The sequence below is a fragment of the Syzygium oleosum genome, unplaced genomic scaffold, assembly GCF_021117445.2.
Source record: "Syzygium oleosum isolate NSW1041296 unplaced genomic scaffold, Sole_v2.1 Sole_v2.52, whole genome shotgun sequence".
NCBI lineage: Eukaryota > Viridiplantae > Streptophyta > Magnoliopsida > Myrtales > Myrtaceae > Syzygium > Syzygium oleosum.
Genome location: NW_026607536.1, coordinates 667,354 through 679,346, shown reverse-complemented (window position 1 = coordinate 679,346; position 11,993 = coordinate 667,354). Strand labels below are relative to the sequence as shown.

The following is an 11,993-nucleotide window of genomic DNA, read 5'->3' as shown; positions in this document are numbered from 1 at the left end:
GAGAGAGAGAGAGAGAGAGAGAGAGAGAGAGAAGCAAAGTCTGAATCTGCAAGCTCCCTCCAATGCACACAGATCCCGTTAATTGGAAGCATCTAAGCAGCGTTACCTGCCGCCTCTCAATTCATTCATAACCAACTGATGATCGCCAACTCTCCCAAAAATTAAACAAAGATGGACAGACATAAAGAAAAACCAAATAGAAATTGAAAACACTCATCACAATGATAGATAGAAAGATAGATATTAGATAGAGAGATAGAGATCACTTGTCCTGCCCAATTGCATATGATGTGATCAACGCCCACCTTCAACCTCACGTCAGTCTCTCTCTCTCTCTCTCTCTCTCTCTCTCTCTCTTTCATTCTCTCCCTCTCTCTCTTCCTCTTATAAATTTATACCACCTTCTTCTCCACCACCACTCCCACCTCTATTCCTCATCCTCATACTCCATATTTCGCCATATATTTCATCTTCTCTTCGTCCGCAGTTCCTCGTTTTGGGTGACCAGTGCCCTTTGTTTTGCCTCTAGTTCGACGCGGGTACGCCTAGTTGTCTGTAGACGGGATCGACGACGCCGAGATTGGAAGCGATGGGAGATAACAATGTGAACTTGCCGCCTGGTTTTCGATTCTACCCGACCGACGAAGAACTCGTCGTCCATTTCCTTCAGCGGAAAGCCGCCCTCTTGCCGTGTCATCCCGATGTCATCCCTGATCTCGAACTTTATCCATACAATCCGTGGGAGCTCGAAGGTACTAGCATAGACAAGTACTTACCTCATGATGGTTATCTGAAAAGCCTCCGAAAGATTATCCACGTTTTAAGCGACACACACCTGTAGACCTAAATTTATACATATAGGTTGAATTTTTTCTTTCTTTTGAGCAGAGATGAAGACATGCATGTCTTATTGTCAGCCTCAGCCTCACAAAATTTCTTAGTACTGATGAAAGGTTTACACGTTAAGTACAAGAATGGAAAAATATATAGCTACTCTATTCTTAATATATTTGGTTTCATTTTGGTGGTGGTAATAACACATTTGTTCCTCAGGGAAGGCCTTGTCCGAGGGCAACAAATGGTACTTCTTCAGCAGGAGGACGCCAGACCGGATCACGGGCAACGGGTACTGGAAGCCTATGGGTGACGAGCCCGTTTTCGCAAGCTCGAGCAAGAAAGTCGGAATGAAACAGTCGTTGGTGTATTACTTAGGAGAAGCTCCAGGTGGGATGAGAACGAATTGGATAATGCATGAGTATCGTCTCTCCAACGGTACTGATACTGGTAGCAGCAGTAGCAGGTCATCCAAAAGAAAAGGACATCCTAAGATTGTATGCACATCTTCTCCCGCATATTATTTATACAGTTTATCAACGCATTAGATTGGCTTAGACACCTTGCCATAGAATAAAATTGACAATCGTTTTGTTTTTCAGGACTATAGCAAATGGGTGGTGTGCCGAGTTTACGAGCGCGGTGACAACGACAATGACGATGATGGAGCAGAGCTTTCATGCTTGGACGAGGTGTTCTTGTCATTGGATGACCTTGACGAAATAAGCACGCCAAACTAATTAGAGAAGATGTAGAACCATAGTACGTGGTCAAATTAGGGGGACTCACTAGAGAGATTCAAATCAAATTTGTAGAGCTCTATTGCTGCTGGGTGGGCGGCCGAATCATTGTGGCAAATACCGAATAGCACTTGTAACTTTCCTTTTTCTTTTTATTGGAAAATGCTCTCTAGGGCTTACTTTTGGTGCAAGCAAAATGTCGGCATCCTTTTATAACTAAATGAAAGAATGCTCATAAAGTCATTGAGAAGTTCACTTTTCTTGCTTGTGTTGTGTGAAACCTCTTGACCTTTTGTGGGTTTTGGAGAATTTAGAGTACAGCTCTTTTCTCTTTTCAATACAAGGGATGGTCACGTGCTTGAATAATAATAGTAGGAGAAGTATGTATGGGGGGAACCAACAATGAGGAAGAGGTGGAGCCCAAAGAAGAATGGAAAGGCATTACTGAGAGGCATGAGCAGGACTTTTTAGCTTTTGTCTACTTTTCTGTGTATACAATTGAGGGATGAGTAAGGAGTTGTTGTTTCTGGGTCAATACTTGAGATATAATCAATGCAACTTTAGGGATACACAGTGGGTTGTGTGGGTGACTGCTTAGGGAAGCATTGAGTCATGTATGATGCCATCTTTCACTCACCCACAAAGCCCTATAGCTCGGTACATATTGCAACCCAATCCCACCCCACCCATATATCATATCAGTTTCAGTACCCCACACACAAAAGGGCCAACAGAGAAAAAACAAAAGATTTAACATCTGATTGAGTTGGACTCCTTCAAGGGTTAGGCAAGCAGTAATCACCTACGGAGGCCAAATCCTAAAGCCTAAGACAAAGGATTTTTATATCTGAGTCTAATTGCGCAAAACCCAAAATGCTAGATGGGTGTGCAAAGTTGAATGTGCAAAAGACTTTTGCATGAATATAACTGAATTCCTTTCCTGTCATACACTATAACAACTCAGTAAATGCACGATGCAATTAGTATGTCTACAGTCAAGACAAAGTGTTTTATCTCTAGAAGCAATTACAAGTTATTGTAAGATTAAAAAGGGGGCACACTCAGGATTTCCTGTTGAGTAGTCATGCAATATGATAGGAACTCCCAAATCTCTGGCAAGAGATTGAAACAATGCTGTGCAAACAGGGTAAGTTACCCATGCCGCAGCCATTAAAAAGTATTAACCAACCTGAACATCGATCGAACAAAGCTCGAAAAACTAGTTTCTGCGAAATCAAAATCAAAATCAGCTTCACGCCTTCGAAAGCCTCAAATTGTGTAGTTATTGTGAGCTGACGTTTCAGTAGTTTCTTGTGTAACCTCCCATGTTGTATGGATAGTTAGCCTGTACATTCGTGACTCCAACCTGCCCTTGCCTCCCATTACTTGCGTATTGCTGCCACATCATCTGCTCCTCCATCAGAAGCTTCTGTTTCTTCTCCATCTCCGACATCTGCACGTATGGCGGCGGCGCCACCGCGAGGGATGCCATGAAAGGATCTGCCCCGGTGGGCATATTACCGCCATCTGACGTTGGCGGCGCCGGCAAAGCTAGCATTGCAGGCCTCCCTGCCGACCCGATCGCGACGCTACTAGCGCTTCCGCTGCTTCCATTACCAGCAGCCCCACCCATCGTAGCCACCATCGCTCCTTGGTGATACATGCCCTCGAGTAACAGCATGTCAAAGCCGCCACCGAGTGCCGTCTTCTGATTAGTCAAGTTGCTTGCTGATTCAACTAGTGCCGTCTCCCAATCCGAAGTGTTGTCGGAGAAAGCTTCCCACGGGGAACCCGTCGTGGTAGCCACCGATGTAGGGGCGCCGCGGTCAAACAAGGCTAAGGCCAGCTGGTCCCCGTGCTCTTCGCCCGTGACTGCATCATCCCCCAAATTCAACAAATCACCTTCTAGTTGCACATTCGCTTTTTTCTCCTCTTGCTTCGGCTCCAAGATTTCCGGATCCTGATCTCCAGTTGAAGCTTCCACGAGGTTTTCAGGTGCAGGTAGAGCCTTAACAGCATTTGGATCTTCCTCTTCTTCATTTGCTTCTTTGGATGATTCTTGAACAGGAGTTTCAATCTTCTGTTCCACAGGTCCTTCTCTCTTACCACGTGCCAGTGCGGATTTATCCCTGATGAATTCATCCATGAGATCAAGTTTCTTTTGGGTTATTTTCTCGACTTCTGGATAATCGGCAGAGCGGGCCACTCCGACGTTCTTGGACCAGCCATAGAAGATATCAAGCTCTTCGAACTGCTTCCCTGTCCGAGAGAAGATCTCGTACACCTTCACGCAGTCAGGAATCTCTAGCTCCATGAAACGATCGATCAGGATTCCCATTATCTCTGTTATCTCATAGTAGATTTGGAAGCTTTCTTTGACTATCGGATAGAGCGCAACAAACACAACTCTGTTGTCTTTAGCTCCACCTGCTCAAACCCAACAATATTCAGGGGAAACGTTATTGTGATCTCATATATTGCTAAAGAAATAAGCTAACCATCACTTTCATGTCATCGGTACCAACCTGTTGGCTTGCATGCCAAGAAGCGTTCAAGAAGCTGTTGCAGATGGTGCGTCTTGGAGAAGATCTGCTCGATTTTCATCTCCCTCAAGGGCGTGGCCTTAACAGCTGCCGGAACAGCGCTTGCATGGTCTTCACCTTCTTCGTCATCCACTCCATACGCGCTCCGCTTCCCTCTCCTGCCCTGCATTCTGTACTCGAGCCTTTCGTCAAGGTAAAGCGCATACGTCCGCACGAATGCGGAATAGTCCCACGAATTCGACCTCGAGGTGTCACGGAAATCTGACAAGTTAAGGAGCCGGGTGCCCCTCCTCGTGGCGAAAAAGATCTCCTGCTCATACGCCGGATCGCCCTCTGCCAGTAGCCGCTGGATCAGCATCAACGTCTTTAAAGCCACCGTCCAGTTCCGAGTCTTGTTGAGGCGCTTCGCGAGGGTGCTAACACACGCGCTGATGTGGGCACGCGAGTAGCACGTCAAGCTCAAGATCTCTCGGATGTGCTTCTCCTCCGCGGGGAATTCCTCGTGCCGGGTCGCCTTGACGATGGCGACGTCGAGGTCGGAGAGAGAACTGCTGCTTCCAACTTTCGCGAGGCCGATGCTCGTCTGGTCCTTGACCGCCCCCAGGGCTCTTCTGATCTTGCTTGGAGCCATGGAGCTCAATTAGGCCGAATAAATTAGCGGTGAATTCAAATTTCACAAGCAACTATTCGATACAACAATTCAGGCACATTGCCATTGTTAAGCAGAACTCGGGGTTTTGACTCAACGGAATTTCCGCAACGTTGCGGAGTCTAGAGGGTTTCGCAATCAAGAAGAAAGGATATTGATGAAGAACTAGATGATGCAGTGTGTGAATTGGTTCGGAAAAGAAAGAGAAAAGAAGATTAGAATTGACGAATAGTAACTTAGCGCTCTCTCCTCTCCCTTCTGGAACGTAGGAATTATTTTGTTTTTGTTCTTGTTTTCCTTTCCCCGTGTCTATTTCTTCTGGTCTATCTCCACCAGACATCTTGTGCTTCCTCCGAAACCGTAGCCTGAAAAATCGATGAGAGGTCCTGAGACATGAGAGATCAAATAGCAGTCCGGAGGCAAACCAACTTAACCGTCGGACCGTTTGACCTTTTCAACCGCCAACATGTTCTCCCATTTTATCATTTATGCTATTACTTGAGATGCAGATTTTGAATGTCCAGGTTCCAAGAGCATTTGAAATATTTGGCCTAAAGAAAAGCACTTGAAGCATCCCATGACCCTTTTATCGAACGCTTTAAGGCTGCGCATGACAACGATTCTGTGCCCGGGAACAGATTCTGCTGAGAAATGATTCTTTTTGATTCTGTGCCCGGAATTGATTCTGAGCATTTTAAAGCGTTTGTTAACGGCCCAAAATTCCATCCCTGGAATAGAAAAAGAACAGAAATGCATTTGGTAACGTCACAAAATTTCTTTTTATTAATAATATTTTTAAATATTTTAATATTTCTTTCTTTTTTTTCTTTTCTTTTTTTCTTTTCCTCCTTCTTGGCCATGGCCTGCTCGCCGGCCATGACCGGTAAAATATTTTTTTATTAATAATATTTTTATTAAAAGTATTTTTTCTTTTTTTTTGCCATGGCCTGGTCGCCGGCCATGACCGGTAAACTATTTTTTTTATTAATAATATTTTTTATTAAAATATTTTTATTAAAAATATATATTTTTATTTTTTTTGGCCATGGCCTGGTTGCCGGCCATGGCCGGTAAAATATTTTTTTTATTAATAATATTTTTTATTAAAAATATACATTTTTATTTTTTTTGGCCATGGCCTGATCACCGGCCATGGCCGGTAAAATATTTTTTTTATTAAAATATTTTTTCTTTTTTTTGCCATGGCCTGATCACCGGCCATGGCCTGTAAAATATTTTTTTATTAATAATATTTTTTATTACAAATATACATTTTTATTTTTTTTGGCCATGGCCTGGTCGCTGGCCATGGCCGGTAAAATATTTTTTTTTATTAATAATATTTTTTATCAAAATATTTTTATTAAAAAAATATATTTTTTTTCTTTTTTTGCCATGGCCTGATCACCGGCCATGGCAGGTAAAATATTTTTATTAAAAAAATATATTTTTTCTTTTTTTTGGCCATGGCCTGGTCGCCGGCCATAGCCGGTAAAATATTTTTTATTAAAATATTTTGTTCTCGTCAAATCCGGCGAGGGCGGTCCTCAGGCCTGACATTAGAAGCTACATTAAAAACCAAGAAAAGGAAGAAGAAAACAAAATTAATTCTCAAAATTGTTCCCAGAATCAAGAAGCTACTTTTTTTTTATTCTTGAAAACTGATTCTGGGAATAATTTTTGACAAAATTGTGCCCAGAATCAAAAAATTAAACAAACGCATTTCTATTCCCAAACTGATTCTGGGAACAAAAGAACAGAATCAAACACTGTTTGGCAAGTTGTCATGCGCAGCCTAAGAGCATTTTGTGCTCATAAACCATCCTCGTTGATGTTAAAAGAATTCGAGGGCAAGGGAAAATGCCATCATTTCCGCACTTTCGAATTGAAAAAAAAAATGGTATCATTCTGTTTTTTCACACAAGAATGCATGCCATGCTACTCTTAGATAGCTAAAAAAGGTATTGGAGAGAATGAGGAAAGACATTAAAAGAGGCATAAACTTGTACTATCCTACATATTGATGTATTGTACAAAAATTTTGAGGACAAAAGTTAATAAAAAAAAATAGTTGCCAAAAGATGTCAACATCTAATATCTAGAGGTGACAAAAATGTTGAAGGATGTCAAATAAAAAAAGTATGAAAAAACTATATGTTATGTTATCACTGGATCTCCTTCATCTTTAAAGCATATTTTTGTATTTTGTAAAAATTCAAATGTTTAGCCAAATTAAAATTGTTTTGCTACATGAAAATCATGCCTACTAGTATTAATATACAAACACGTAGTTCCACCTACATCGAATACACGTAATTCCCCCCCAAAATTAAGCTAAAGGGACAGTTTGTCATCCACATTCCAATTTGAGATGGATCGCTCACAACGTTTTAGAAGTCACAGAACAATGCAAAAATTGGCCTTTTTGCCAAGTAGGTGAATTTTTCCAGAAAAGGTATTGAAAGGAGGAGTTAATGTAAAGATTTGACCTGACATCCATATTTTCCTTATGCTCTCCATATACTCTTCTACAAAGCAGTAGAATTTTCTATCCATACCTGCTAAATGCTAATGTCAATATCAAACTACCAAAAACAGCCTACTGGTCGAAAAATAAAAAAGGAACTACAAGCAATGCCTCCAGAGGAAAGTAGAGACTTTTGATGAAATTACCGCGAGATAAACGTCAATTTACCCACTGTATACTGCCGAGGAGCAAAATCCTCGACCAATATCTGCGAAGGTTTTCAGTATAATTAATTAATACAAGGTCACTTTTATCTTTCGCTCCACATGAAGGTAAAACATGAAAAAGGCATCAAAAGAGACCAGTTATAGGCAGAAACTAGACATGAACTGAGCTCCCGTGGCGCTGCAGACCACATCGACCCACGGAGACGAGATAAGTAACCGTTCTATCCATATTAAACACAAGTTCTTCCAAAGAATAAAGGGAACATACTCAATAAGCAATTAATTGTGCTCTAACTTTCTCATTAATAGTACAGTTAATGTACACATTTGCTCTATCCCATAAACCATAAATCCGTTTGATAGATCAGCCAAATCTATCATTCTCCACAATCGTGACAGCATGCATGTATCGCAAAACCTCTACGAATATGACAGTGACTCACCAAGCTAAGCAATCACAATCCCCTCATCAGCAGCTACTGTACAAAAAGCTGGCTGAAATACATAATCTTACCAACTCCGCTTATTGGCATGTCAAACTCATATTGTTATCATCTTCGGGATAAGTGTATGGACCTGCAAGATAGAAATGAAGCGTGGCTGAGTAAGAAAATTCTCAGTCCTAAGTTTGTTCAAATGACAATAGATCAATAATCATACAGAATTTAGGAAATTAATCCTGCGAAAACCATATCATACACAGCTTTTTACCAATGCCTTCGGCATAGTAAATGGTCATCCCAGGAATTGACACAGATAGCTTATTCCATGCTATAGGTTTTAGACACGATCCATCTACAAGATTTAAAGCAAAGAAGAAAGACAACTTTTCTGGCCACTTCTTGTCATGGTATATTGGTATTATTTTTCATTGCATACGTTTTGATGAAGTGGATCAGTAATCATAATTACACTGGATCTCACTAAACAAACTGCTGAGAAACCATTACTGTGTACAACCTAATCATGTAACCTCAAGAGCTGCATCACTTCTTTTAGTTTTCTTATGCTGAAAACACCAAAACAATTGTAGCACTGACCAACTCAAGGCCTCTTCTGCAGTTTGCATCTTCTGCAGTACCGACATAATACCATCTCAATATAGCAAGCACGACGGAACAAACACCTAACTGGCCAATTCTAAATATGCCAACATACTAAAAGAAACTGATCAATTAATCCACTGCCATGAAACTCATCATGAGCTTGAACACATTAATGATCATATAAAACCAAGGGATGGAATGTGATACCAATATGGCAAACAAACTACCTCGAAACTAATAATGATCTCCAGATGAGTCAATTGTACAGGTAGAGACTTCAATAGAAACCTCAGAAGGTTGGACTGAAGCACCAGAGCACGTTCTCAAAAATCATTCCGACAGTGAGGCAGGTTGCAGAGCACATAATGCATGCGGGTGATTTCTTGCATAAACGTACTGAAATTTCTTATCTGGAACTCTGTCTAAGGTTAAGCTCCTCTTCCTATACTTTATCATATAACGGTCAAAGTTTACATCACTTCCTTCGTGTTCTGGTTCGGTAAACTTATTGTGCTCGCAACAAAACTGACCTTCAGATCCCATAAAGTTAGAAAAGCTACCCTCTTCCTCCTTCAATGGCAGTTCTGTGTTTTCACCATCTCCATCGGACTTAACCATACACTCATCAAGCTTTTCATCAGACCTCACATCAATCGCCTCTGTGATAGTCAAATTTATCATACTATCATCATGCATCCGTGATGGGGAAGAAGATTCTGGTGCCACAACCTCACAAAACTTACCATTCATGCCAAACTGAAGCTTCCCATTAGTGGGTGCGTTCCCCGGTCTCAATTCCTTAGCAGATGCCCTCCTAATGTACGTCCACATCCTTGGAACATCTGTACAGCTCTTACTTGTAGAGCACCAGTTCTTTGATATCCTCAAAGAGCTATTCAATGAGTGGTGCAACTGAAAAGCCAATTTTTCATGCTTCCCATTAACAGTTGCATTACCTGGTCCCGATGCCCCAGCCGGTGCCCTCCTAACGTACGTCCACATCCTCGAAACATCGGTACAGCTCCTATTCACGGAGCAAAAGTTCTTTGATATCCTCGGCGAGCTATTTATTGAGCGGTGCAACTGAAAAGCCAATACCTCATCGTCAACAACTTTATCACCACAATCACCACCTCTCTCTTTACACAGCAACAGACTACTCGTGTCCTTGTTGGCAACCTTATCGAGAGCGTCAGTCGCCAATTCCGCCGCCCTTCTTGCCACAGCCACCTTCTTTTGCGCCTTCTCCTTAGCCTTGCACGCAGCCGCATTCTTCAACTCTACCGCACAATTCGCATCCTTCACAACATCTTCCAAAGACTTCATCGCACAGTCCCCATCCTCCAAAAGCCTAGAACGTCCCAATCCACAAACAGCATTACTCCTGCCACCGCTTCTCCTCCTCTTCGAAGCCCCATTCACTCTTACCATCGACTTCGGGACCCAGCAATCGACACAAACAGAAAACTCCGAACCCGAGCACGAGTACGACCACGGGGCCACATTCTTATACTTCAAGAAGCAGTTTTTATGTACCCGGCGTCTACAGACAAAACATCGGAAACACTCGTCCGAAGTCCCCGAGAAACAGTAGGAGCAAATAACAGAGGACTCGACCCAGACAAGGCATTTCTTGCAGAGCAGCACGATACGCCATTCGCTATACAGGGGTTGGAGCCTGTTCTTACCATCGACCAAGTCGATGCGGAACCCACAGGCGTGGCATTGCGACAGGTTCGGGAGATCCCTCGTCTTCTTTGGGGCGGAAGCGGCCGAGGTCTTCACGTTTCCCGACAACTGGGGCTTCGGACAGCCGAACTGGCGAGGCCTGCGCGCGTATCGAAAGACCACCGCAGGTTTCTGCGCTGATCGAGGTTGGAGAAGGTCCGGTTGATCCATCGCCAAAAGGCTTTGCCGGAATTGTGCGGGTAGAAAGAAATTAGGGTTTTCAAAGGGAATCGATTTGGGGGCGGATGAATTGAAGAGAGAGAAAGTACGTTTCTTTTTGCTTTCTTTTTTTTTTTTGTCTTTTTCGAATGAAGGTGAGAAACTCATCAATGTTCCAGGTAGGTCAACATTCGGTTCAACCTGGTCAATCAACTCGATGACGTCATAATCACGGGAAAAACATATGAAGATATGAAAAATATATAAATAAAAAAAAATACTGAACTCAAAGAAACCGGAGAAATCGATATCTAAATGATAAAACATTCTAAAAACATGAAATCAGGTTCACAAATATATAAAAATATGATGCCATAAATTCTAAAAAAAAATATAATGTCATAACTTGAGAGTGTGCGAAAAAAAATTCTTCAATGGGGCTACTTTGAGTAGCGAAATATGTGATTTTTACTTTTCTTGACTTGTTGGTGGATAATGGGCTGAAGATTTGGTGGGGGACTTGAACCCATTCGGACCCAAAAATCAAGCTTTATGCTGAAAATCGCGGTTCAATGGGCCGAATCCGAGTTTGTCTGGGTCATCCGAACTTCGACTAATGAAAATGGGTCTAGTTTTAGTCGGGCCGGTTTGGGAACCGGTTCTTGGTTTAATTAGTTAATCCAGCCAAATTGGTCCGAATTTAAAGACATGGTAACTAATTTTCAGTGTGTCATCGTTAGCTGGTTTTGTGTGGAAATGAAACGGTACAATATGATACGCCTGGCATGAAATGAAATGCTTTGGGCCAAGATACCGTTGGCACAAAAGTACATAGTTTTGGACATGAGCATGTGCTTAACATGCTTCATCTTGGGCTTTATTCGGACTTTGAAATCCCTAGAAAGTAAAACTTCTAAAGAGCATTCCCTCCTCTCCGAAAAGACAAAGATAGGGGGGAACTTGGGAGACAGGGTGTGCAAGCACCGACAAGTTAAAATAATGAATGCATCCGTAGAACCTACCGTTAGTTACTGCATGCAAACGGACAGGCCGCAGAGACTCCTGTCGAAGCTTCAACTCATCTTCTTTAATGATGTTAACTCTTAACTAAACTCCAAGTAAGACCCTAGTTAAGAGTTAAAGACATTGTAACTATATTTCAATGTGCCATTGTTAGTTGGTTTCACGTGGAAATGAAACAATACAATACGATAAGCCTGGCATGAAATGAAAAGCTTTGGGCCAAGATACAGCTGGCGCGAAAGTACACAGTTTGGATTTCTGTCAAGATCATCTTATAGCCAATGGTCAGTACTTCTATTCGTTTGGATAATTATGACATAGACCTATATACAGGTTGATTTAGATAACTCTCATCTTATATTAGGTTTTCGAGATAAAATTGATTGTGTCTAGTGCAAGATGATAAATGTGATTGACATTGCGTGATCAAGATTGACGGTCATATGCAATAATAGTATCATCGCTATCAATCGAAAATTATCATCACAGAAGCAAGACTTATACGCTTTTGGAATGTAATTGTTGGTGCCAGTAAGCTAACTATTTTGTATTGGCAAGACTGAACTATGAAGTCTGA

The 11,993-nt window shown here is 41.9% G+C and overlaps 2 protein-coding genes across 3 annotated transcripts; one reads left to right on the top strand and one right to left on the bottom strand.

Annotated features, from left to right (window-relative positions):
- Positions 1–302: 302 nt before the first annotated feature.
- On the top strand, positions 303–1,834 carry LOC115679724 (NAC domain-containing protein 104). Its single transcript, XM_030603398.2, has 3 exons — positions 303–752; positions 1,054–1,331; positions 1,437–1,834. The coding sequence occupies exons 1-3, from the start codon at positions 590–592 to the stop codon at positions 1,572–1,574; spliced, it is 579 nt and encodes a 192-aa protein (XP_030459258.1). The 5' UTR covers positions 303–589; the 3' UTR covers positions 1,575–1,834.
- Positions 1,835–2,538: 704 nt separating this feature from the next.
- LOC115679612 (putative clathrin assembly protein At1g03050) lies at positions 2,539–10,318 on the bottom strand. Of its 2 annotated transcripts, none has more exons than XM_056307334.1 (4): positions 10,195–10,318; positions 7,975–8,036; positions 4,100–5,131; positions 2,539–4,001 (listed from the first exon to the last, which is right to left on the bottom strand). In XM_056307334.1, the coding sequence occupies exons 3-4, from the start codon at positions 4,746–4,748 to the stop codon at positions 2,875–2,877; spliced, it is 1,776 nt and encodes a 591-aa protein (XP_056163309.1). In that variant the 5' UTR covers positions 4,749–5,131; positions 7,975–8,036; positions 10,195–10,318; the 3' UTR covers positions 2,539–2,874. The 2 variants fall into 2 exon arrangements, with proteins under 2 accessions (XP_056163309.1, XP_030459089.1); XM_030603229.2 differs by lacking the exon at positions 10,195–10,318 and adding an exon at positions 8,734–8,809.
- Between the last annotated feature and the right edge of the window lie 1,675 nt (positions 10,319–11,993).